This window comes from Elgaria multicarinata, chromosome 21 (assembly GCF_023053635.1).
Source record: "Elgaria multicarinata webbii isolate HBS135686 ecotype San Diego chromosome 21, rElgMul1.1.pri, whole genome shotgun sequence".
Classification (NCBI taxonomy): Eukaryota; Metazoa; Chordata; class Lepidosauria; order Squamata; family Anguidae; genus Elgaria; species Elgaria multicarinata.
This window is the reverse complement of record NC_086191.1, coordinates 10,198,126-10,224,778: the sequence shown is the minus strand read 5'-3', so window position 1 is coordinate 10,224,778 and position 26,653 is coordinate 10,198,126. Positions and strand designations below refer to the sequence as shown.

Here is a 26,653-nt window from a genome sequence, read left to right as displayed (position 1 = left end):
GACAAAAGTCAGAGATGATGGGAGTTGGTGTTTGGGTTAAAATCGCTTCTCACCTCTGTTCTGTGAAGCGGTTCAGATCCACTTGAGAGGGGGGTGCAGTGATCAGGTCCAGGGCTTGCCCCAGTTCAGTCTGGTATGATGTCTGGGGAGGAAAAAATGAAAAGTGAGAGTGAGCGGAGGGAGAAAGAGAGGGAAAGTATATCAAAAAGAGAGATAAAAGGGACTGGGTTTATTTCCTACCCAAAGGACTTGACTGCCCAACTAGTGACAGACATAGACGATGAGATATACAATTCTCATTCAATAGGGGGAGAGGGGGCGGAGAAAGGAGCTAGTCCTCAAGGCTTCAAGGTTAACCTTTGTTTTGGAACACACTCAAGATTAGTTAAAGTGAGCAACAGAAAGGTGTATGGGAGCTTCTGAGAGAAGTTACAAGGTCTTCGAGCAAACTAGAAGCAGGGCCCTCCTAAATCGCCCTCAGGTGCAATTTCTCTGTCAACTTAAGCGTGGTAAAGCGCTTAATCCGATCCAAGGTATCGGATTAAGAGTTCAGATCTCTGCCGTAAAGCTCACTGAGTGGTTTCTGTACGGTTGCTGGTCACCCATTTTACCTTCATTTTAGTAAAGGATGTTATGTATCTGATAGCTCCGTTGTTTTAACTATATGTAGAATTGCGTAATAGTATAGCAAAACTTGAAGTTTGTATGTGTTGCAATGATCTGTGAATCGAGCAATAAACATTTTGGGTGTGTGTGTATGGTAAAGAGGCCAAGGTATCTGATTGAGAGTTCAAATCCTGGCCATAAAGCTCACTGGGTTGTCCTGGACCAGTCAGTATCACCAACCTCACAGGATAAATTGGAGGGGAAGGGAGGAGAGAACAGAAACATGTATGGCACCACCCAAGCTCCTCAGAAATATGGGATTAAAAAACCCCTAAACAGTCAAGTTAGAGAAATGCATACTGACTAAATGAGCTATACAACAGCAACCACCCAGGCTTAGGACCTGTCATGACACAAGGCCTCCCCACGTGCGTCTGGGATGGCTTCTCTGTGCATGAGGGGATGCTCTCAAAGGAGTGTAGCCTTCCATTTCAGGGGGAGCATATTTTCTGAAAGTCAAAAATAGTCTCCCACTTGCAATGGCGGCCCCTAGACCCCCAAAATCCCTCCCTAAGAAGGGGAAATGGTTTCAAGACAGCAGAAGGACCTTCTATCAAGGGAGACTAGGCCGCAGCCTCTCTCAGCTACAGACTGTGTTGAGGCAAGGACAATCCACAGGCCTAAACCCACCTGGAGAAACAGCTCCAGCAGGTTTACGTAGTACGGCTGTCCCCGGCAGTATCGCTTCAGCAGCCGGTAGATGCTGGACTCAAGCAAGAAAGCATCGTTCACAGCATCCAAGCCAATTCCTTCCTAGGGGAGAGAAAAGGGCAGAATTCAGAGCGACAGCAGAATCTATTTAAGCCCAAGATCATCCCAAAACCTGTTTTAAATACCTCGGGCTCATTACTAAGAATGCGTGTTCACCACAACCAGCCCTCCAAGACACTGCCAATTAGACATAAGCTCCCTTCAGCTCTCTTTCATGAAGATAAAAAGGAAGGACTTTTTCAGGTAGCGTATCGTTAAAAATTTCTAATGTGCTTCCACAAGATGTAGCGATGACAGGATGTCTTCACAAACCACATTGTTATGCAGTTCCACAAGATATAGCAATAGCCACCAGCTATATATTACCTCCTCACTGTGTGGGGAACACAAGCGAGAGGATGTTTATTGCACCACTGTGCTGCTTTCGTATGATTCAGCATGGCTCTTCTCCGGTAATCCACAGCCCCGCTGATTTCAGTTAGACTTGCTCCCAAATTAGAAGATTAAGAATTGTAGCCTTAGTTGCCACACGGTCCCGCTTACAGTTTTTTTGCCTCAAGTAAATCAGAGCATGTATTGTGTTAAGACGTTGTTAGCGCCTATATAAATAAATAAATAATAATAATATTGTCATTGCGAAGAAGCTAAGGTAAAACTGAGGTAAAAGTTAAAGTGTTATGTTGTATTTCAACCACTGATGTTCTGAAGGGATTAAGAGTATTATTATTGTTGTTGTTGTTGTTGTTGTTGTTGTTATTATTATTATTATTTACTCAGGGCTTGTTATCTACATTGTAGATAAAGTGTGCTGGCAAAATGGCAGGTACTGTTACCACTAGGAGGTGAAAAGGAAGCCAGGTTCTCTCGATTTCTAGGGAAAGGTAGGATTGAAATTGGCACCCTCTGATTGGGGAATAACTGACCACTCTAAAGATGCCCATTGGTCAGAAGTCTACCCAGAGATGAAATGTTGGCTACCCCAAAGCTGATTGGCTGGAGGGCTGTGACTGGAGCGAATATAAGGAGCTGTGGAAAGTCGGCCAGGGGAGTCTGCCAGGAGGAGACCGACTGGAGAGTTGCCTGAGGAAGAGTCATCTGGAAGGGTCTTTGTGAGAAGCTGGGGAGCCTGAAGAAGACGTCAGCCAGGGGGAAGAGCAGCTACAAGACCAGAAGGCTGAGCTGAAATCACATGAGGCAGAATTTAAAGAAGATCTCAAGAAGGAGAGGAAATCTCCCAGAGCAGCTTTTGGAGGAAAGAACTGAAGCCTGAGTGACAGCTGGTAGTGGCCGTCCGAAGACTGAGCAGCTGCTGGACCAGGCAAAGACTTCAGGAGAAGTCTGTGGAACAGAGCTGAAGGTTCGAGGTGGAAGCTGAACCTGACCTGAAAGATGACAGACTTTCAAGCCCTCATGTTAGGCCAGGGAATTAACTAGGGTGGAGCTTGATAGGGGAATTGGCTTAAGGTTGGTTAGGGATAGGTACAGGCTGTTCTTCTAGCACCTGATTAACTGTGCAGAAACCCTGTTTTAAAAGTAGTAACCACATCCTTAAAATAATCATAGAATAGCAGAGTTGGAAGGGGCCTACAAGGCCATCGAGTCCAACCCCCTGCTCAAGGCAGGAATCCACCTGCATTGAAAGGAAGGAATAGGTTTTCCTTTCTTTTTAATAAGTCACTGTATATCTTTGTTTACTTTTTGGGCACCTCTGATCTTTTTTTATCTCACATTTAAGCGTAAAGGAAGGGAGGAATGGTGACCGGTAAGACTCCATATTTGGGGATTAAAGTAATTTTGTCCTAGTTGTACAGGCCCCTACCCCAAAACCCAGATTCTTCAGTCTTTCTTCAGGGTTTAGTTTGCTCCTTGGGGGTCTCTAGATATTAAGTCTATGAGTGGGAAATGGATGCATCTCATACTTTAAAACACACACACACACACATAGAAAGCTGCCTTATACTGAGTCAGCTGCCTTGGTCCATCTAGCTCAGTATTACTTACACTGACTAACAGCAATACTTCTCCAGGGTTTCAGGCAGATTTTTTTCCAGCCCTAGCTGGAGAAGCTGGGTATCGAACTTGGGATACTCCACCACTGAACTGCGGCCTCCTCCCATACCAGTCTGTCCTCACCATAAGATTCGACTGATAAGCCCTTCTCTATATCCTGAATATGGTAGAGGCTCACCTAATGGTAAAGAGAAGAAGGCCCTTCTCTGTGGTTGCACCACCCCAAGACACTTGGTTGGCTCCCTCTCTTATGGTGTTTTCCTGTAGGAGTTTAAAAAAGCCCCCATGCCTAATAAGGCAGCTGTTTGCTCTATTTTTTTATCTGATACTTCTCAAAGGAAAGAAGGTGCCCCATCTCAACCCTATAGACTAGTGCCCCTGTTCCATTTACCTTTCTGTACCAGCAAGGGTGGCCCCGGCGTGTCTCTGAGTAATCCATGACATCATCTGCTACCAAGAAAAAGGCCTGAAGCTGCAACCAAACCAGACATTGATATTAAAAGACGTGTCACGACGGCAGGGACGGGGAACCTTCGGCCCATGTGCCTAATCTGGCCTGCAGAGTTCCCCATCTCTTTTGCAGCCCCCCTCCCTGTCCCTACACCCTTTTCCAAGGCCACACCTCCTGGAAGATAGCAATGAGAGAAATCCCCTCTGACACTGGGGAATTCCTGCTGTTGTCTCCAGACACTGATTGGATTCTTTGGAGATAACAGCAGGTGACCCTCTTCTTAGCAGGAAAAACTTTTCCTCCCTGCACAGACTAGGCATGTGTGGGAAGACAAGCTAGGGCTAGTAACTTCTTTTTTTTATCCTGTCCCTCAGCCAAAAACCCTCATAGAGTGGCTTGCAGGCTTACAATCTAAAAAGTCCACAGCACACAAGGAAAAAGGGATGGGGAGGGAAGAGGAAAACAATTACGTAGTCTTTCTGCAGTTCTGATGGAATCGCCCTGCTTCCTACTCTCACCTCCCTCAGTCCATCTTCCTGATGGTGATAATTTCCGAGTTGGTTGGGTTTTTTTTTGTAAAAAGGATTTTTAAAATTGGGGTGGGATTCAAATGTTTTGCATAGCCATTAGCCTTTGCTCTGGCCAGCAGAAGCAAAATAAAGGAGATGAACTCTGCACTGACATTATATTATCTTTCAACAGAATTTCAACATACCACCCCACCTACAAAAAAAAAATGCTCAGGATCTTATGTACATGATTTTCATGGTTCCCACGACATGGCAGGAGTGGAAAAATGCTCACCAGTTCAATGCACCAGCCGACGGCCAGAGCACGAAGGCCGCTCTTCTGGTCCTGCTGGTCCGGCCCTATGAGCTCCCGGAAGGCAGCCATCACAGTCAGCCCCCGGTTATATTTCCCTCCAACGGCATTGTATTCTATGACCTGCATGGGAAAGGACAACGGGACATTTGTGGCAACACTGAAGACCCCAAGGTAGGGAAACTCTCGGCAGCTTTTCAGGCTCCACATAAACCAAGCCCTCATTTGATTTATCTACCCCTGGATTTAAACTAAACTGAAATCTGCTGTTACCTTGGCCCCGTGCACCACTGGAATGGAGCCCCTGAGAGCGCCTCTGAAATGGAATTCAGCCCTCGGGCTGAAAGAGGCTCAACCCCTCTCCATTATGGACACCTCAGCCTACAACTCCCCAGCCGGCATGGCAGATTTGGATTGCTGCTGGCATCGGTTCTTATTTTGTTATACTGAATTACGTTTTTATCAGTCATTGTATTTTTATTAGTTTATTTTTGTTTTATCGATTTTTGCGTGTGTCACCAGGGCGTTTGTTATGTTTCTATCCCGCCTTTTTCTCCAAGGAGCCCAAAGTGGCATAAATGATCCTCCTCTCCATTTTATCCTCACAACAACCCTGTGAGGTAGGTTAGGCTGAGAGTCAGTGATTTATTTATTTATTTATTTATTTATTACACAAGGTTACCCAGTGAGCTTTATGGCAGAGTGAGGATTTGAACCCAGGTCTCCCCAGCCCAACACTCTAACCACTACACCGCACTGGCTCACTGGAATAGCACATGAACCCCCTTCCACACTGCAGTTGAAGGTACCTGATAACCAAGACTGTGTGATTTATTTTGGCATCCGAGACAGAAACTTCCACAAGTGCCTCGCCCCGAGAGTAAAAATACACTCATAATTAACTAAGCATTTTGCTGCCCTTTCATGCTACCCAAAATCAGCTGCCTGAGGTGGACACTTCACTCTGCTTAATGGTAAGGCCAGCCCTGAATTATGATTATTATTATTATTATTTATTGCATTTTTATACCGCCCAATAGCCGAAGCTCCCTGGGCGGTTCACAAAAACTAAAACAATTCAAAGTGTAAAACAAACCGTATAAAAACATGAGATAAAATACACATTAAAACGAATTAAAACATACCATACATGATTAAAACATCCTGAAAACATTCTAAAATTTCACTGGACAGGCCTGCCAGAATAGATCAGTCTTTATTGCTTTTTTAAATTCTAAAAGACTGTCAAGTTGGCGAATCTCCTCCGGCAGGCCATTCCACAGTCTGGGAGCAGCAGAAGAGAAGGTCCTCTGGGTAACAGTTGTTAATCTAGTTTTTGCTAGCTGAAGTGGATTCTTCCCAGAGGACCTGAGTGTGCGGGGCGGATTGTACGGGAGAAGGCGATCCCGCAGGTAGCCTGGACCCAAACCATGTAGGGCTTTAAAGGTAATCGGCAGCCAGTGAAGAGATTTTAAAACTGGTGTAATGTGGTCACTCCTAGGTGTACGAGTGACCAGCCTGGCTGCGATATTTTGGACTAATGGAAGTTTCCGGACTAGGCACAGAGGTAGCCCCATGTAGAGCGCATTACAGAAGTCAAGCCTCGAAGTTACCAGTGTGTGCACTACCGTCTTTAGGTCTTCCAACTCTAGGAAGGTGGGCACTGAATGTCATTTAGAGAACTGCATGTTATGAAGTGACTCATCACCAATATATTTAACACATTAAATAATGGTATCCTGTTTCTAAGAGTGAGCAGTCACATGCAGCTAAGCACATAATGAGGGCAGGAATGTGCAAAATCCAGCAGTTCATTGAACATAGTGTGAAGAATCTACCTGCCCATCCGTTTCCCTGGATGAAGACGTGTTGAACTTCAGGCCTGGGGGGCCAATCCGGCCTGCCTGGGTTCCTCAGATGGCCCCGCCCCATTCCCCTAGGCCCACCTCTTTTCCCCCAACTGCCAATCCCGTTCGAAAAGGTTGAAATGCCGCTTAGTTGCTGGTAGTAAGTGATTTAAACCCACCCCTTTGCCTCCACCCCTTTTGCATTTTGGCCCCGCTCACCACTGGAATGCACCCCCCAAGGGCTTCTCTGAAACTGAATTCGGCTCTCTGGCTGAAAAAGGTTCAACATCCCTGCTATAGGGTTGAGAACAGAAGTTTAAAAAAATGGAAAGAAAAATCTATCCCCTTTCTCCACGCTAGGCATGACGTTTACAAAAACTCCACCATGTCCCGACTTCAACAGACTTTTCTTCCCTCAAATTAAGGAGCTGCAACACTTCAGCTCCTAATCTTTTCGGCTGCAACTCGATCCCATCAGCTGACATTCAGTTGGCAAGAACCTTCACTTGGGCCCCCTCTCTTGCCAGGCCTTGATTATGCAACACCCTGTCCCAGGAAATCTGTCTGGCTTCATCCTTCCTGACAGTAAGTTATAAATGGAAGATCTTTTCTGTCGACATTTGAGCTTCAATGTTATTTTCTGCCCAGCTCCCTGTTACGATGATAGTTTTGTGCTTTTTTAAAAAAACAATATTATTATAACTATTTTAACAATGTTTTTATTATTTTACTTTTATGGTTATTTATTATCTTTTCTTTTTCTTTTTGATCTTTATTTTAATCTTTATTAACTTTTTTTTTTAAAAAAATGGCTGTTTTAGGAAGCCATCCTATGGCCCCTAGACAACACTCTGACCTCAGAAAGGGGAGTTGGAGATCTGACCCCCACCCCCCTGCATCAGCTGCCCTCCAAGTTTGGGAAAGCGACTTCAGAGAGGAAGTTAAGGGGGCGTTTCGGTGGGCCCAAGCTACCGTAAGTCTTCGCCAGCCTCCTTCCCTTCTCATTTGAAGCGCCATCAAAAAATCCCAACTAGCAAAAAATGCAGGGTGGGAAGACAAGGAGACAAAGATCCCGTCTCCTGCTCCTCCTGCCCTGCACGACTGGAAGCCTCCCAGTTTGGGGCTTCCGATCATTGAGGGCGCAACTGATCACACCTTTAGTTTAGCTGCTGCTGTAAACTGCTTCAAGTCCCTCTATTTGAGGCAAAAAAGGTGTGAGTGAAGACAATTTTAAGAAATAAAATAGTATCATGACATGCTCCAGCTCCCACCTCCTTCAGCCTGGCGACGGCATCGGCCACTTCTTCCTGGTGGAGCTCATCCTCTGTCAGGTCCTTGACAATCTGCGGGAAGAAGCCCACGAACTGCTCCCTGTCACTGGCTGCCGCCGCCTGCTTCCCGTTCTCGCTCATCCTTCTGCCGGGAACAGAAGAGAAATCTCGGGTCCTGGAATTACACGCAAGGCAAGGCACCCACCCACGCTAGAATGCAGCACACAGCCTTCCCCAACCGGACATCTTGAAGACGTGCTGAAATGGAACTCCCATCCTCCTCAGGCAGCATGGTCAATGGGGCTGAAGGGAGTTGTAGAAGGGCGCCAGGTGGTCAGATGGTTGGAGACCCTAGAGCAGACTTCTCCAATGTGGTGCCCATACACATTTTTTACACTCAGAATTAGTCAGCTGTATATAAAGGTTCTATTGTCTTGGTGATTGGCACCAGAGTGGCAAGAAAATACGTTACACTGCAAGACCAACCATCGGTGATCCATTGAACATTGGTATGAAAGGGTGGATGTGGACAAAAATCCACACACTGAATGTATTGATAAAGAGATGGTCACACAGAGGCCTTTTCCTTCTCTGTCAGGTATAGGTACAAGCCCGGTTTTGTACCTAGTGGTTAGCTTTATTAGGAAATGGTTTGAGAATGCCAGGTGTTCTTTACAAGCTTGTTTATTTATTTATTTAAAACATTTGTATCCCGCCCTGTATCATTAGGATCTCAGGGCGGCGTACAGATAAAAGCATACAGTATAAAACAATAAATATACACAGCTAAAAACAAATTAAACCAGGCTTATCTCTGTAAGAAGGTCCCATAGGGGCAGCTGGATCACTCCTTTGCCTCGGCCTTGACGCGGCTCGTTCTCTGGGAACTTCAGAGGGTTTTGGAAAAGGTGGGGGGTGCTCTTCAAAGTGGGCTGCGACACCCCACCCTCTAGGCACGTGGGCATGGTTTACAGGTCAGAGGACCTGTCTGTCAAGTGATTTTGAATAGGCTTCAAATACCGGTGCAAAGCTGAAAAGGCTTTGATAGGTTTCATCTCTTGATGCAACGCTTGACCTCCCTCCTGCTTTGGAGGTGAAACATCTGACATTCTCAAACCATTTCCTAATAAATCTAACCACTAGGTATGAGGCTGGCCTTGTATCTCTCTACCTGACATTCTCCTTGCCCTCCTTTTATTACTTTCATAAATCAAAACAGACATGATAAGCACCCCGCCTCCTCCTCTTCAATCATTTCGGGAATGTCAATGTTGCTGACATATTGGGCAAATGCCTCACACCCTATGTGGCTTGTTTTAAAGACATACCTCTTTGTTGTATTTTAGGCTTACTTTTTGCTAGATTGTACTAGGCACTGTGGTTTGTTAAAAATGCATTTGTTGTATTCTTCTGATAAGCTATATTGTATTTTATTTTGTGAAGCGTTTTGGGAAGAGAGCTTTGGCTTTTGGGCCATATAGAGATGATGATGATGATGATGATGATGATGATGATGAATCAATCAAGCAATCACAAGATGTCATGTTTCTCACTTGCTCAAGGGTCTCCACTTCCCTTGCTCGGCTTCGTCCATTTTCTTCGGCTGCCCCTTACGCCTGGAACGCTCTTCCAGAGCATTTGAGAACTACAAGTTCAATCGCAGCTTTTAAAGCTCAACTAAAAACTTTTCTTTTTCCTAAAGCTTTTAAAACTTGATTTTGTTCTGACTTTTATACTGCCTGTTTGGTGCATTCTCTTCCCCTCCTTATTGCTTTATTATGATTTTATTAGAATGTAAGCCTATGCGGCAGGGTCTTGCTATTTATTGTTTTACTCTGTACAGCACCATGTACATTGATGGTGCTATATAAATAAATAATAATAATAATAACGTATAGCCTGTGAAGTGGATATAGACACCTATGTTTTTAAAAAGCAAAAGACTGACAGCTGATGTAGCAGAGCAGCTAAGGACGCATTTTTAGACACAAAAGCGGCTTACAACCCCTGCCTGGGGAATGTTGGGAACTGTAAGATTTTTCTTTTCTTTCTAAACATGCATAAGATTGTGCCCTAAGAGAGGAAACATGGACACTTCCCAGCTTGAAAACTTGGCTCCACCATGGCAAGTGGTCTTTTAAGGCAAAGCATACTGTCTCTAAGCTATCTTATCAACAATATGGGAATAATAATACCAGCCTTGAAAAAAAGACCCCACAAAAGTGAATGGCCGGGGGTAGGTGGGTGGGGGAAACGAACAAAAAAACCTAGCCTGCAGTGCCCACCTGACTTCTGTGCAGGCACCATGGAAATGCAGGCTGCTAGCTTCTTTATTAGCCTGCCGGTTTTTGCTTTTGAAAAAGGAAGTGTTCTACCAAGTGAGTTGATGGACTAATCCATCCCTCGTCTTCCAGCCCATCGAGCTTCTATACTGGTCCTCTGCCGGTCCATTCACTCCCCTCTACTGGATGCCCGAGATGGCCAGGCAAGTTGTTAAATACAACTTAGAACCTAGACCTTCCTTATTGTTTCTGGAGGGTTAGCCCTGCCAGTTCTATGACTACAAAAGAACCGGCCGTGTGGTGGCACCTTTGTAGATCCATTAACTGACAAGAACAAGAGATGCATCAGGAGCAGGGAATGTTATCCCCTGTTATGGGACTGTGCTGCTTGCACTGCAGGGTCCGTCTTCCCCTGACAATCTTCCTCCTTTATAACAACAAATGATGACCGTGCTTCATATATCTAACAAGGTGGGGCCACAAAGGTTTATACAATGAATCTGCAATGCTTTGAGATGACCCTGGGCCACCATTATCACTATCTGCTTTCCTTCTTTCTCTTCCTTGCTGCCACTTGCTTGCTTGATAGACAGAGAGCCCTGTGATATCTCCTCTCCTTCTCACCAACAACACCAACACCGTTGTCTGGCTCAGAGCAAGAGGCAGGTGAACAAGCAGGCTGCCACACTGAAGAGAAGCGGGAGCTGTTCATGCCGACCTTGACATACGTGCTTGCTTTGAATGTTTAGAAGCACCACAAATGTGTCTGTGATATTATTATTATTGGATGTTTGTGGAGAACAGTAGGTGGTAATTTTGATGTTATTTATATGTTTATTATTACATTTATATCCTGCCTTTTCCCTTCTTGCAAGGAACCCAAAGCAGCAACCATGGTCCTCCTCTTCTCAATTTTATTTTCACAACAACCCTGTGAGGGAGCTTAGGCTGATAGTGACCCTACACCCCACTGGCATTGTTGTGGTCTAATATCATGGGTGGGAGGAGGGTGTTGGACTTCTGCCCTGCTTGTTGATTTCCCTTTGGGGCCACTGTATGATCAGACTGCTGGGCCAAACAGACCCTGGCTCGGATCAAGCCTGGCTCTTATGTTTTTGTGTTAATCTCTCTTCCTGTCCACTTCCTATCCGCTGAATTCTCTTGCTCTGGTCCCCTCTCTCCCCGCCCCTTCGTGGGTAGAATCTGATTTCCTCCCCTTATATAACTTGCATGGAGAATAAATGCAATGCATTTTATGAGATGTAAAGGGAGGTGGGATTCATAATAGGTGAACACAGCCCAGCTACCCATCCCCAACCCCATCCCCATTCTTACCTGTTCCTGACTGCTCAAGGTTGTCTCCAACACTAAGTTGCTAATGCAGCCGGCGAGGATATAGATTCCCGGTGCACCGAGATGCCTTTCGGGATTGGTAGTCCTCGCGCTGTCAGAGCTCCGCAGAAGCCGTCGCAGGCTTGCTCACCCGTGGACTACAACCCCCGGAGTGCATTGCGAAAGACTGTCACGGTGAAAAGGGACCATAGCAGCGCCATCGTCTGGATTGGCCTTCTCCATCGTATGAGGACGGGCCATGGAGGCAAAAGCCAATCAGGAGGAGAGGAAGGGGGAGCCTCAACCCATGGTTGCTGGGGATTGGCTAATGGGGAAAGAGGTGGGATTGGAAGAGGGGGAGGAACGTGTTAACCCTATAGTATGGGACAATGCAACTGTAAGTGACATGTTTTTAACCAGCTCTGCCAGCTTTCGTGACTCACAGGACTCTTCACCAGGGAAATGTCGTGCCATTAAAACTGAGCTGTTTTGATCATGATTTTGAAGTACAGAAAAGAGTTTACATTTGTAGCCTGTCAGGAATAAAAGCATTGGTGTGGTGAGGGAACTAAGTATACAAGAAAATAAAAATCCTTGCTGGAGCAGACCAAGGGCCCATCTAGTCCAGCATTCTGTTCCCGTAGTGGCTAACCAGATGCCTTAGGGAAGCCCACAAGCTTAGGGTGACTCTATGAAAAGGAGGACCGGGCTCCTGCATCTTTAACAGTTGCATAGAAAAGGGAATTTCAGCAGGTGTCATTTGTATATATGGAGAACCTGGTGAAATTCCCTCTTCACCCCAACAGTTAAAGGTGCAGGAGCTATACTGGAGTGACCAGATTTAAAAGAGGGCAGGGCACCTGCAGCTTTAACTGTTGTGATGAAGAGGAAATTTCACCAGGTTCCCCATATATACAAATGGCACCTGCTGAAATTCCCTTTTCAATGCAACTGTTAAAGATACAGGAGCTCTGTCCTCCTTTTCATAGGGTCACCCTACGCAAGCTGAACATGAATGCAACAGCAGCCTCCAGCCCAGGTTACTGAACAACTGTATTATTATTATTATTATTTATTTATTTATATAGCACCATCAGTGTAAGTGGGATGGGGGCTCCTCTGCTGGTACCCTGGCAAATACCCAGTCTTACCACCTTCTGCATCTGGTCCTGTGCACTACAGGCAAGATGCAGGTTCTAGAGATTCTAGAGCAGGAGCCGACCCCGAAGAAGGGTAACTTACACTAATCATTTTAACATCTGCCAAAGGCATAATCATCAACGTATAATGGAGGAAGAGGAGGGCAGAGAATGTGTGCCATTTTTAAATGTTTCTTTTCTCTATCGCAGGGGTGGGGAACCAACAAAAGTAGATCAAACTTCCAAATAAGTATCCATTTGAAGGTGATGTCTATATGCCCACCATTCAAATATTGACAGCGTTGTAAGGGCCTCAATCCAATGCCTTATAGGAGGTGAGTGTATCCTTCCAATGTTGTAATGCCAGTCTTTTAGCTGACAAAAGGATGCAGAGAATCCATTGATACTGACCATTTGTTAATTTTCATGAAGCAGGTAAATAATTTAAAGGAGCAATGTACAAGAGTAAATATTAAAGACTGTTCCAATACAAACTTTATCTGTCTAATAACCTGCTCTCAAAAAGAAGCAACTACTAGACATTGCCAAAACATATGTTTAAAAGAAGTATTAGCTGCATTGCATTGCCAGCAGTTCGCTGAATTAGACAATCCTTTATTGAAAAGACACTGTGGTGTCTAATAGACACAAAGCAAGCGTTTTGGCTGAATAAGACGCAGCCTAAGATCCATAGATGCCCAAGGTAGGTGCCAAAGTGGCACTCCATTGTGCAGTGCATTTTGTGGTGGTGTGCACAGCAGCTGCTCAAATGTGTCCACAGATCCGAAAAGGTTTGGGAACCCAGTCCTAAGATGTGTTTAATGGCAGAGCTTTAAGTTACAATATGTTGGTATTTTTGGTCCCAACCTCTTTGCCTTCACACACACACACACAGCCTGGAATAACCCCACAGACCCTGCCCTGAGCTTCTCTGAAATTGAATTAGGCCCTTTGTCCGGACTCCTGGGACGGCTTCAATCATTTGCAAATCTAGGCAGTTTTGATCACTACGTTAATTCAAACTCGTAAGTAGATATAGGATTGCAGCCTTAGATTTCTACAACCTGGTGATTGCTGTAACTTTCATTGTTGTTCCTCAGTCAGGCAATTCACGTGCCTGATACGGCAAAGAGAAGTTATGCAAACTGCGAAGTAGAACGCGTGCCACCCTCATTTCATCAGATGCAACGTAAAACTCTTGTTAATCCTGGTTGTCATGAATGTGATAGGACAGGCGGTGTTGAATCTCTTCCAGACAAGAGAGAAAGAGAGAGAGAAGGGGTAGTAGAAAGACAGAAAGAAGGAGGTGGCAGGAAGAGAAACAAAAGCAGGAGAGAGAGTCAAAAAGACAGAAAGAAAAGGGGGGTGGCCCTCTGTTTTTGGCTCTGGCTCCACCCACTCTGGCCTTCAGCCCCAAGGCATCCAGCCCCTGACAGATCACCTCCAAAGAAATCCAGCCCTTGACAGAAAAAAGACACCCCCCCACCTTAAAAAAGAATGTGTGACTTGGAGAAAAAAAGAGAGGATAAAGCTATTTTTTTCTTTCCCTGGCCTGCTAGAACTCTGGACCACCCAACGAAATTGACCGGCAGTCAGTTTCATGAGAAAGACCAAACCCCACCCCCTTGCCTTCACCCAGCACTTCTTTTCGCTTGTGTAATTTGGTGCCACAAGCCTTAAAGCACTAAAAATGGCGTTTAAAAAGAAGAAGAAGACAAGATTAGCTGTTGCTTTCTGGGTATGGGGAAACGGCTTGATTTCCCCATTCCTTTTTGTGCAACGCCCCAGTGAAATGTGGCAGCCTCACTTAGTTGAGGCAGGACAGCTGCCAACACGCGCACAAAAAAGTAAACTTTGGGGGCTATTAAAAAGAAAAGGAAAGCAGGGAGTGATTGTGCAATGTGAGCGAAGGAAATGAATTAAGAGTGTGATTTAGGATTACACGGTTACTTTCTTGCAGATGCCGGGGTGGGGTGGGTGGGGTGGGGTGTCGGGGAACTGTAACTGCTGCCTTCCTAGGGTGGCGGATTATCTTGAGCTAGCCGTGGGCTATAAAGGCAGCATTTAAAAAAATAATCAGTGAAAGGCCTGGCTGGGGAAGAGGCTGCCGCAGCAGCAGCAGCAGCAGCAGGGTGTGGCTGGCTGGCAGAGTAGCTGATGGGCTGGAAAGGGGCCGGCCCAAAGTTGTAACGCCGCCGTTGCTGCTGCTGCCTCTTCCTTGTTTCCTGCAGCTCCACGCAGGCCAGATTAGAAAGCAGAGAAAGAAACATCAGAAGGCGGGTGGGTATGATTAACTCCTTTACTTTTTGCGGTGGATGTAGCCAGGGCGACGGCCACCCCTGCAGGGGTGTTCCCCAAAGGTAGCCATGAACACAGTGGCTGCTGTGATCGGCTGCTGACAGTCCACAGGAAATGGCCCCAGCCCTGGCCTGTGTGTGGGCTCCAGCAACAGGGCTGGCCCAAAACAATTTGCTGTTAGAGATGGGGAAGGAAATGGGACCCCGCACACACACACACACACTTACACAAATCAAAGTGCGTCACCGTTGTGCCCAAGGCCACTGAAGTTATCTGAGGCAGAAAATCCCACAGGTACCTCTCCCAGTCCCTAGTAGCAAAGCAAACAAATGATACTATGAATCCGTCAGCTAGCATGTTGCTGCCCTTTCATGACATCCCAAAACAGTTGCCTGGGGCGGCTGCCTCACTCCGCCTTATAGTAGGGCCGGCCCCACAAGCATTCAGTTCTGTGGAAAACTCAGCAGGCAAAACTTCTGTCAGTGCGGAAAAGACTGTTTCTGGCGCTGTGCCTTTGCCTTAGGTCCTGTCCCATTTTGTCTTTGGGTCTCACCCACTACTGGAATGTATCCTGCGTCAAAGGGAAGCAGGAAGGGGGAGTTTGGGGGAAATAAGCAGAGATGAGAAAACATACAGCAGGTAACATTATTTGAAATTGGACTGCAGTGCGTGTACTCCAATTAATAACGTTTTTAAAAAAAACACTTGGACTTGTGTCTTGATGGAGTCATGATAATGACGGTGATAGTGGTGGTAAAACTCTCGTGAAGCACTCCATCTGCCAGCCCCCTGTAGATGCTGCGGACTTAGAATCAGGCTGGTAACTTTTTAACCAGGCAAAGGGGGGTGGTTGGGTGGGGGAGAGGCCTGAAGGCCTGGCAGCGGGAGCAGAGTCTATCTGGGCTCGGAGGGACAGCCTGACGGCAGGGCTTGGGAACAAGGAGTGACAAGATGGAGGGTGCGTTTCGGGCAAGGCCCCCAGGGGAAAGGGGGTGTCATTCGGGATGCTCCAACAGATGGGAGTGGGCAGGGAAGAATGCATGTCCTGTTGATGAGGCTGCCCTGTGGTTCTTGGGCACTCTGTGGGCACAGTGCCACAGCTGCGCTCCTGCCCCACGCAGATCCTGGCCTGGGCTCACGCGCCTTCCGTTTCCCCTGCAGGTCCCACCTCGATCCTGCCAGACGATATGGCCACCCTCACCCAAGAGCTGGGCACCGCTTTCTTCCAGAGGCAGCAGCTGCCGGCCTCCATGGCCGACACCTTTCTGGATCACCTGTGCCTTCTGGATATCGACTCGGAGCCCATCGTGGCCCGCAGCACCGGCATAGTCTGCACCATCGGTAGGCTTTGACGCTCCCTGCCGAAGGAGGTCAGGTCTTTCCACAGGCAGGCCTTTGTTGTACGAGCTGGCCTTCTGCTGAAGGCCTTTTTAAAAAAATTGCTTGGGTTCTGTTTATTTCTATCCTTGTTGTGTATTCATAACAATACTTGCACACTGCTTAATATAATAAGATCCCTAAGCTGTTTACATACAGGTTTTTTGTGTGCTATGTTTTAAGTCAGATTGTGTTTATCTGGATTTTATTGACAGAAGCCTTGAGCATCTTTTTTGGGGGGTGGGGGTGGAAAAGCCAGATAGCAAATAAATAATTATGCCCCTGGTCTCTTACCAGCTACAATGTGATCCCACCAGTTTGCCCTACAGAAGCCATGCTGGGAAGGGACATGAAGTCAGGCTGACACAGAGGCTGAGAAGGAAAAAAAACTTTTTTTGTGGGGGGGGGGAGGTGAGTGAAGGGAGACATGATAGAGGTGTACAAAATTATGCCTGGTGTGAAGAACGTGGAGAGGGAGACATAGTTCTTCCTTTCTCGTTAAAACTCAGTGTGCTCATTGCATGAAACTGATTAGTGGGAGATTTGGGACACATAAAAGGAAGGACTTCTTCACACCGGGCAGAGTTAAACTATGGAATTCATTTCCACAAAAATGTATGTGATGGCCACCGATTTGGATGGCTTTAAATGGGGGTGGGGGGGAGGGGGTTGGTTGGACAGTTTCCTGGAGGAGAAGGGAACATGGGCCAGAGGGTGCTGTTGCACTCATGTGTGGTTTTCCCATTGGGGCATTTGGTTTTCCACTGTGAGAACAGAATCCTGGACTAGATGGGCCCTTGGTGTGATCCATCATGGCTCCTCTTACACTCTTATGTTCACTAATGAATTACCAAAATAGTGGGCACAAAGGATACCAATTTGCGTACAGTTTGCACATTTACATGAATAGATGCAAATTCAGAAATAATTATTATGATTTTAATAGAAATACAGAACACTTCATTGTAGTGGGGAAGACTGCAATTATGAGCTTCTGCTCAATGCCCCCCACCCCTCACTCACAGCAATTTGAATTTCTAAAATGCAAAACAGCAAAAAAAAAAAAAAAAAAAAAAAAAACCTGGGAAAATTCACCCCTGATGGCTTGCTGCTACGTGTGAACAAGGGGAAGAAAGGTTGATTTGGTTCTCTGCTCTGCTGGGGTGCCCCACGCATGATTTGAAGAGTAATGGGTCCCCTCCGCTTCCAGGTCCGGCTTCCCGCTCGGTGGAAATGTTGCGCGAGATGATCAAGGCTGGGATGAACATTGCCCGGCTGAACTTCTCTCACGGTTCGCATGAGGTATTTGGGAAGGAGGGTGGGGGTGGCGATCTCCTTCTGCGAGGTCGTCCAAGGTCCCTTTCGCTACCTCTGAAAGCGCAGGCACCGTGCTGCTTTCGGCAGAGCCTGTAACAGGGTGCGTGTCCATGGGGAGGGATCTCAGGGCCCCTCTCTTGAAAAAATAGAAAGGGGGGAATCTCTCTTCTGCCCCATCATTTCCCTTCTCCTCCATTTCAGTACCATGCAGGATCCATTGTGAACATTCGGGAAGCCACCCAGAGCTTTGCCTCCAACCCTGTCTTCTATCGACCCGTGGCCATAGCGCTGGATACCAAGGGCCCGGAAATCCGCACCGGCCTGGTCAAAGGGGTAAGATGGGCGCAAGGGTTTAGAGCTCCCTCCTGACTAAAGAGATCTTTGTCCGTCGGAACAGGTTTAATGGAGCAGTTAGAGCTTCATTTTTTTTGCACAGCCTGTCCCAACCTGCCCCCCACCCCAATGTGTTGGATTTCAACTCCCATAATAGATGGGAATCTTCCTTTACTGTTAGGGGAAGAACCGTCATGCAGTTGGTAAAGCCCCTGTTTGCATGCAGGGCGCCACAAGGTTCATTCCCTGGCATCTCCAGGTAGGTTTAAGAAAGACCTCCTGTCTGAAACCCTACAGATCTACTGCCAGTCAGTGTGGCTGGGGATTATTGGGAGTTGTAGTCCAACACATCTGGAGGGCACCACCCCCACCACCACATTTTCCTTGTTGAACTCCCAACTCCCATCAGCCACAAACAGCACATCCAGCGGTCAAAGAAGATGGGAACTGTAGTCCACAAGCATCTGGAAGGCCTGCCGATTGCCCACCCCTGTTTTTAGAGAGTGTATGTGTATATGCTACGCCAGGTAGCATCTTAGAAGAAGTGCGAAAGCAAGGAAAACCCCATAGGGGAGTAAAAAATAGCCAAAGGCAAGGGTGGTCCCAAGTAATCTTCAACAATAATATTAGTAAAAGTTTTATTAAAGTGCCAGGTGCCTACACATTTCAAACACGGTTGTGTTCTTCCTCAGGGCTTTATAACGTTCGTGCAGTTGTCTGCAGACAACTGCACGAACGTTATAAAGATTACTTGGTTCCACCCTTGCCTTTGGCTATTTTTTAAGCATCTTAGAAGAGGCATTCTCAAATGTAAGAGAGTGCCTCTTCCAAGGAGTGGTAGAGCACTGCTTTGCAGGCAGAAGGTTGCAGGTTCGATTCTTGGCATCTCCTGGCAGGGCTGGGAAGGCCCCTGTCTGAAACCCTGGAGAGCAGCTGCCAGTCAGGGTAGGCAATACTGAGGTAGACGAACCAATGGTTTTGACGCAGTAGAAGGCATCTTTCTATGAAAGCCTCCTGCAGTTTCCGTGAGTACTTAGTCTTTTTTTACTTTAGAAAAAGCGCACGGTCCAATTAAAGATTTCTTTTCCATCCATCTAACCCACTGGTCATTTTCTAAGTCAAAATCAGCAGCCTTGCCTTTGTCATGAAATAAGCATTCTCGTGGACGTGCCCTGACCCTGCCTTCTACAGGGCGAGGACAAAGAGGTGGAGCTGGTGAAAGGATCACAGCTGATCGTCACCACGGACCCGGCGTTCAAGGAGCGTTGCGACCAGCACGCCGTGTGGGTGGATTACGCCAACTTGCCCAAAGTGGTCAAAGTCGGCGGCCGGATCTTCATTGATGACGGCCTCATCTCCTTATTGATCAAGGGCATCCGTACGTACCATTCCCCCTTTCCCCTGGGTTAGAAACCCCCTTTTGCCACCTGCTCCCCATAAGGGTCCCCCTCCTCCTTCAGTGTGGCACCTCCATTTAGCTCAGCACCCTGGACAGCGCACCCCATTTAGGATGCTGGTGGAAACAGGGGCCAATTTAGTCTATTGAATGTGGGATCTGTTCTGAAAAACAGTAGATGGGATGCCGGCTTTAAGCTCATGAGTGCAAAACTGTGTGCGGGTGGAAAAGGAATACACACAGCCTCACATCGTCGTCATCATCATCAATCTGTATACATAATACATTCATAACAATAAAAAATCTCACAGAGTCACACAGAAAAGCATTCAAAATCCACCTCTTTCTATGTAGCCCCACAAGCGCCCCTTTCTCTCTCCACCCCTACTCAGAATCATAGAATCATGGAATAGTAGAGTTGGAAGGGGCCTACAAGGCCTTCGAGTCCAACCTCCTGCCCAATGCAGGAATCCACCCTACAGCATCCCTGACAGATGCCTGTCCAGCTGCCTCTTGAAGGCCTCTAGTGTGGGAGAGCCCACCACCTCCCTAGGTCACTGGTTCCATTGTCGTATTGCTCTTAACGGTCAGTAACAGGGTGAAGCAGCACAATACAGAGATCCACTTTAGGCCTGCATCTCTCCCCAAACTTGTAGGCACTGATGGCTGCATGGTGGAGGTGGAGAATGGAGGGACGCTTTGCAGCCGCAAGGGAGTGAACCTCCCGGGGGCTGAGGTGGACCTGCCGGCCGTGTCGAAGCGAGACATCCAGGACCTGCAGTTCGGCCTGGAGCAGGGTGTCGACATCGTCTTCGCCTCCTTCATCCGCAAGGCCAGCGACGTGGCGGCGATCCGGCAGGTGCTGGGGGAGCGCGGCCGCGCCATCAAGATCATCAGCAAGATCGAGAACCACGAAGGGGTCAAAAGGTAATGTGGCCTGTCTCTGCCTCTCTGGGGTTGTTCACGCCGCATGCTAACCAACACTCAGCGGTTGAGCGTGGGTTGTTTTGACCCGTGGGCTGTTTGTTAAGCTGTGGGTTAGCGTGTGATCTGAACGCAGCCAGGGTGGCTTGTTAACCTTGCAGTGGCGGCTCACTTTTCTTGAACAAGCCACCTTGAGAAACCATGTTCAGGGTGGTTAACACGCCACACTGCATGGTTAACAAGCCACCCTTGCATTCAGACAACACAATAACCCACCCTGCGGAAAATGTGTCTGTGTCCTTGTCTGACCATGGTTCTTATCCAGGGAACTTGATGTGAGGGGGAGGAGAGGACCCCCCGCCCCCATCTCTCCGTTGGCCCTTCCTTATTCTCAGAGCGATCACATAACCCTGGAGAAACAGTCAATGTTGATCTCCTGCACATCCATTCATACCCCTGGACCAGCCTATCCCAACTGGATGCCCTCTGGATGTTTTGGAATTCAACTCCCATCAACCCAGTCAGCACAGCCAATGGTCAGGAATGCTGGCAATTGTAATCCAAACCAACTGGAGGGCTCCAGGTTGGGCGGGCTGCCCTAAACACATACTTTTTGGGGTGACTTTTTGGTATAGAACCCACCTTTGTGCAGTCCTCAATTTGTTGTTGTTGCCTCCTCTTGCTCATGGTGTTTTTTCTAGACGGACACGATGGCCTTTGCCAGGTCATGCATGTCCCTCCGGGATAGTCCTTCCCTTTCAAGGACACCAACAGCCATACCTCATGTTTGGTCCTGGTGCCAACTTCTCTCACTTCCTGGCAGGTTTGATGAGATCCTGGAAGCCAGTGACGGCATCATGGTGGCCCGTGGCGACCTGGGCATCGAAATCCCTGCCGAGAAGGTCTTCCTGGCCCAGAAAATGATGATCGGCCGCTGTAACCGTGCCGGGAAGCCTGTTATATGTGCCACCCAGGTGAGCTACAGAGAGCAGGGTGACACTCACCCACCCCAAATCAAACCCACGGGCGAGGCCTCCTCCCTGTCCGGTGGGAATCAAGGGCCGTCTAAATTGGGCCGCTCCCCGCTTCGCGCTCAGAAGCCAAGCCTTGGCCCTTCTTTTTAAAGATCATAGAATTGACGGCCTGCCTCTCCTTCCCCCCCTGACAGATGCTAGAGAGCATGGTCAAGAAGCCCCGCCCCACGAGGGCGGAGAGCAGCGACGTGGCCAACGCGGTCTTGGACGGAGCCGATTGCATCATGCTGTCTGGGGAGACCGCCAAGGGCGCCTATCCGGTGGAGGCTGTGCAGATGCAACACGCGGTGCGTCTCTTGCGGAGGGGCCGACAGAGCCCCTGTTCTGGCTGAAGAGGGTCCCAGGTTCAGGTCCAAGTACCTGCAGTTAAAAGGGTCAGGGCCGCAGTTGCTCAGAAAGGCCCTTATTGGGCCGTGACCTTGAAGAGGTGCTGCAGGTCCAACTAGACAATACTGACCAAGGGGGAGAAATAGCCCGGAACATCCTACGTTCCTTATCCGCCAGGGGATGGAAGGGGGCTTGCCTGCACTTTTTGATTAGTGGGGATATTGGCCTCATCTGCCCCCCCCCCCAAGACTTCCCTCTTCCCTCTGAACTTAGCAGCAATCTTCACATTAGCTGGGGCTGGCTGGCTGAGGGCAATGTCTTTTCCCCAGCAACAGCACATGTCCCTGTTGTCATGCAAAGTACACGGGGTGGGAGGCTGGCTTAGTCCAGAATGGGCAATTCAGAGGCCGTTCTCTCTACAAAGGAGAAATTGCTAGCACTGCTTTGGAGCGTCATCACTGGGGGCAAATCGTGTTTCCTTTCATTGCTTCTCTGCCCCGGCTTACTTCCTCATTCTCAAGGGAGATGAAAGAGGAAGTAAACAACGTGCACATGGCCCATTCAGTGGGCTGTTTTGATTGCGTTGCTTCTCCTGCACACAGCAGGAAATAGCAGCAAGTTCGTCTCAAAAAGTCAGTCGGAGTTACTGGGGTGTGTTTTTTGTCACAGGAAGAAGGCTAGAAGGGGGCGGGAGGCGCATGGGAGGCATTGTGAGAGGGAGCTGTGAAAATCCACGAGTGCCCAGTAACGTGCATGCAATAAAACACTCGTCCGATGGAGCTCTTGTTGAGATGTATCCATGAAGCAGCCTGAATTTTGAGGTTCTCCCCGGGAGCAGTGCTGCCAAATTGACCGCTCGCTCAGTCCCTGTTGCTCGCAGATCGCCCGAGAGGCTGAAGCAGCCATGTACCACCACCAGCTCTTCCAAGAGTTGCGCCGCCTGACCCCGATGAGCCAGGACCCCACTGAGGTGACGGCCATCGGTGCCGTGGAGGCCTCGTTCAAGTGCTGCGCGGCCGCCATTATTGTCCTCACGACCTCCGGCAGGTAAAGGCAGTGGCTGAGGCAAGGGATGCGAGGAGGGGGCCAGCCGGGCTGTCAAGCGGCCTTCCCCAACCTGTGCTTCTCCAGATGATGCTGGACTACAACTCCTATCATCCCCATTCCCCATGGCTTGGGATGATGGGAGTGGCAGTCCAACACATCTGGAGAGTGACGGGTTGGAGGAAGAGACCACAACCATCTTGCACACTGGATCTTGCACACTGGATCATGCACTGGTTATTTCTCGGTTGGACTACTGCAACCTTCTTCTCTCTGGCCTTCCTTCTTCTCACATCAGTCCACTGGTTTCTGTCCACCCCTCTGCCGCTAAGATCATCTTCCTGGCTCGCCGCTCTGACCATGTTACTCCACTTCTGAAATCTCTTCATTGGCTTCCAATTCACTTCAGAATCCAATATAAACTTCTCCTGTCGACCTTCAAAGCTTTTCACGGTCTAGCTCCTTCCTATCTCTCCTCTCTCCTCTCACACTATTGCCCCGCTCGTCCTCTTCGCTCCTCTGATGCCATGTTTCTTGCCTGCCCAAGGGTCTCTATTTCCCTTGCTCGGCTTCGTCCATTTTCCTCTGCTGCCCCTTACGCCTGGAACGCTCTTCCAGAACATCTGAGATCCACAAGTTCAATCGCAGCTTTTAAAGCTCAGCTAAAAACTTTTCTTTTTCCTAAAGCTTTTAAAACTTGTTGTTGTTGGACTTTACACTGTTAGTTTTACCCTACCCTGTGCCTGTTTACCCTACCCAGTGCCTGTTTACATTCTCTTCCCCTCCTTATTGCTTTACTATGATTTTATTAGATTGTAAGCCTTTGCGGCAGGGTCTTGCGATTTACTGTTTTACTCTGTACAGCACCATGTACACTGATGGTGCTATATTATTATTATTATTATTAATAATAATAATAATAATAATAATAATAGTCGCCTGAATCCAGAGGTGGGTGAAAGAGAGGTTGGGATCCACCAGTAGATCTCTGGATAGTCCCCAGTAGATCAGCAAGGGGGTCTGGCTCCCCGCTTCTTGACAAGAGTATCCGTCCCGTCCACCCTCTTAATTATACTGCTGAAACGAAGGTGGCTTGGGACCAGCGCAGTAGACTTTTGTGTGGAAAAGTCTTTTCTATACTGCCCAATAGCCGAAGCTTAAGTTGAGTTGTGGGTCCTCAAAACAAATTCCTGGACTCCGAATTCTTTAATCCCAAGTGTAAGTCTTTGGCGCCGGGCTCCGGTTGGTGAATCATGGTGAAACACTGACACAAAGCAGGTCTGGCAAGCCTGATGTCTCACTACTTTTTACTCATGTAGAGCAGGGGTAGTGTCATTGATAAAACCACGGTGGGGAATCATGGCCCTCCAGGTGATGTTGGACTACAACTCCCATGATTCCCGAGAGGCCTTGCCCAAGCCGGCAGGGGCTGATGGGAGTTGTAGTGACATCTGGAGGCCACAGGTTTCTTAATCCTGTGTTAAGTGTATGAGACATGACAGACAGGAGGTCTTGAGTTCAAGACTCAGGTTCAGTCAGAGATTCCGACAACACATCCATCACCGTGGAGAGAAGCCAAGAGTCCTGATTGCTTCGCAGGCGGAGCGTCTACCCTGCGAACGCTCCCAAATTTGGGGAGCCGGCAGTTATCTCTGCTTCTTCCTCACCTCAGGTCTGCACAGCTGCTGTCTCGCTACCGGCCCCGGGCCCTCATCATCGCCGTGACCCGCAACGAACAGGTGGCCCGCCAGGCTCACCTCAGCCGCGGCATCTTCCCGGTCTGGTGGCGTGGCGGCGAGCAAGGGGTGTGGGCTGACGACGTGGACCGCCGGGTACAATTTGGCATCGAGATAGGTGAGGTTTACAGAGTTCCGGGTGCTACCCAGGACCGGCTGTGCCCATGCCTACTTTTTCTCCTCCGCCCCCTGACAGGCTCCTGTGACTTTTATCAGTTCCATGGCAGGCAGATATCCCACAGGCACAGCTCTCCATCTTCTTGCCAGAATACACAGCACCTGTTGAACTACTGCTTCTCACGCAGCAACTAAAACGCGTTAGAAGCCGGCCAGAAAAATGTCAGCCCTAACGCATCCCTGGAGGTCAAAAGGGTTGGGGGACCCCTGCTTTAAGCACTCACATGATCTGAAGGGGATGGCTGCCCACCAAGCCCCTGAATATTTGGTAATGGAGCCTCTGGATCTCCCCCCCCCCGGCTCTTCTTTCCCGTCCCCTCTCCTGCTTTCCACCCCACTGCAGGCCGGGTGCGAGGCTTCCTGCGCTCCCAGGACGTGGTCATCATAGTGACCGGCTGGAGACCTGGAGCTGGCTACACCAACATCATGCGGGTGCAACAGGTTCCGTAAGGGCAGCCAGAGGTACCCAAACTATAAAGAGAGATGGTCACATCCTGCTCGCAATTGCTGTATTCCACCGCCTCTGTGTTGTAACATTTCACTCCGCACCAGCTTTGTCCTCTGCGGTTTTTTAAAAAAATTGTTTAATCTTTGGTTAAAGATATATTTGAAATAACATCATTGTCCTTCAACCTGCGGTGCTGCGTTCAAAACATACCTCAGCGGCTGTAGCGGATGCGAAACAAGCAGGCTGTACGTGAATACATACAAGAGACAACCTGTGTCTGCCACTCGTCTGCTTGAAAAAAGTTAAAATCTAGAGCGGAGACAGGCGACGTGGTGCCCTCTGGATGTTTTGAACCACGACCCCTATCAGCCCCAGCCAGCATGGCCAATGGCCAGGGATTCTAGGCGTTATAGTCCAAAACATTAGTCTGGAGAGTCTCACACACACACACATACAGTGGTAGGGAGATAAATCCTAAAGAAGGGCATCATAATTTGAAAATCCGTCTTAGTGTAATGCCTTTATTAGGTCAATCAAAAGATCAGAGTGGGGGAAATTCAAGAGGAAGGCTTGCACAATTTCCCTGATCTTCTGGTTGACCTAATGAAGGCATTACACTACGATGGGCTTTTGGAATTGTTTTTACGTTCAAAACAAGGCGACCTTTGGGGTTCTCCCCTCCCCACTGCCCAATGATTTGGAGAGTATTATTTGAAGATTGCAAGCCCTGCCTGTCCTCAGGTGCAGTGGAGAACGCGGCCCTTTTGTTGCTGTGAGCTGCTTTTCTTCCCCTAAAAACAAACTTAAGGTTCCAGTCTTCATGGTTGCAGATGGGAGTCTCTCCCAATTTACCTGGAGATCCCGGGAATTACAATTGGGACCTTCTGAACAGCAAGCGTGTGCTCTGAGATACGAACCATCCCTGTAATATAATGCAGGGTTTCGGTGCAAGAATGTTCTGACACAAAGCGGGTGCACAATTCACACTTTCTGCACCCGTGATCACAATGTTTCCTCTTTTGGGAGACACTTCTGCTGGTTCTGACACTCCTCCGCCACGCCCCTTTCCCCTGATGGTGGCCAATCTGCCCCAGATCTGCCATGAAACCATAATCCCATCTAAACCTTCTTTAATCAATCCCAGAAGTGCAGCCGTTAATCCGTCTCTGTAACTAGTGCAGCATTGGGTTGGGGCTAAAGGCAGCTCCGGGCCCTTGCGTGGGGTGGGGCGCAATTGGTGGACCCTAATCAGAGAAGGAGGGTGTTATGCTTAAACTCCACATTACACACGAAACGTATGTAAAAATGTAAGAAGAACCTTGCTGGAACGTCTATCTACCCCAGCGTCCCCTTTCCCAGGAAGTGCCTTCTACCGTATTTCTTCGATTGTAAGACGCCATCGATTGTAAGACGCACACTAATTTCAGTACCGCCAACAGGAAAAAACCCTAAGACACACCCGCAATTCTAAGACGCACCCCGTTTTTAGAGATGTGTATATGGGGGGAAAAGTGCGTCTTAGAATTGAAGAAATATAGGGTGACCATATTTGGGAAACCAAAAAAGAGGACACCTAGTGTGTGTGTGGGGAAGCAGCTTTCTGAGTCCTGCAGAAAGTACGTTATTCCCCCGTCACCTTAAAGAACCCGATTGGAGTGGAGGAGGGGAAAGGATTTCATTCTGCACCACCACCATCCACTCCAATTGGGGC

The 26,653-nt window shown here is 48.2% G+C and overlaps 2 protein-coding genes across 5 annotated transcripts in view; one reads left to right on the top strand and one right to left on the bottom strand.

The window, feature by feature from the left end:
• The window catches only part of FDPS (farnesyl diphosphate synthase), a 96,588-nt gene extending 85,179 nt beyond the window's left edge, over window positions 1-11,409 (bottom strand). Inside the window, exons 1-6 of one of the 2 annotated variants that reach the window (XM_063145774.1) lie at window positions 11,396-11,409; window positions 7,779-7,923; window positions 4,643-4,783; window positions 3,779-3,859; window positions 1,297-1,419; window positions 54-142 (exon numbers count right to left, since the gene is read on the bottom strand). In XM_063145774.1, the coding sequence (XP_063001844.1) occupies window positions 54-142; window positions 1,297-1,419; window positions 3,779-3,859; window positions 4,643-4,783; window positions 7,779-7,919 (575 nt within the window). In that variant the 5' untranslated portion in view covers window positions 7,920-7,923; window positions 11,396-11,409. Of the gene's footprint in view, window positions 1-53; window positions 143-1,296; window positions 1,420-3,778; window positions 3,860-4,642; window positions 4,784-7,778; window positions 7,947-11,395 lie in introns of those variants that run through there. The other variant, XR_010026379.1, reaches the window with a different exon arrangement.
• Window positions 11,410-14,721: 3,312 nt separating this feature from the next.
• Window positions 14,722-25,126, top strand: PKLR (pyruvate kinase L/R). 3 transcript variants are annotated; one of them, XM_063145824.1, is made up of 11 exons: window positions 14,722-14,811; window positions 15,991-16,170; window positions 17,417-17,508; window positions 17,725-17,856; window positions 19,048-19,234; window positions 19,909-20,179; window positions 21,000-21,150; window positions 21,345-21,497; window positions 22,418-22,584; window positions 24,254-24,435; window positions 24,838-25,126. In XM_063145824.1, exons 2-11 carry the CDS (start codon window positions 16,017-16,019, stop codon window positions 24,942-24,944), a joined length of 1,596 nt encoding a protein of 531 aa, XP_063001894.1. In that variant the 5' UTR covers window positions 14,722-14,811; window positions 15,991-16,016; the 3' UTR covers window positions 24,945-25,126. The 3 variants fall into 3 exon arrangements, with proteins under 3 accessions (XP_063001894.1, XP_063001893.1, XP_063001892.1); XM_063145823.1 differs by having other exon boundaries at window positions 14,800-14,815; XM_063145822.1 differs by lacking the exon at window positions 14,722-14,811 and adding an exon at window positions 15,697-15,787.
• Window positions 25,127-26,653: the final 1,527 nt, after the last annotated feature.

Excerpts from the sequence above, each read along its gene's own strand:
- PKLR (XM_063145822.1), top strand. Across the intron at positions 20,180-20,999 it reads AACCACGAAGGGGTCAAAAG|GTTTGATGAGATCCTGGAAG; the intron begins GTAATGTGGCCT and ends ACTTCCTGGCAG. Across the intron at positions 21,498-22,417 it reads CTGTGCAGATGCAACACGCG|ATCGCCCGAGAGGCTGAAGC; the intron begins GTGCGTCTCTTG and ends TGTTGCTCGCAG.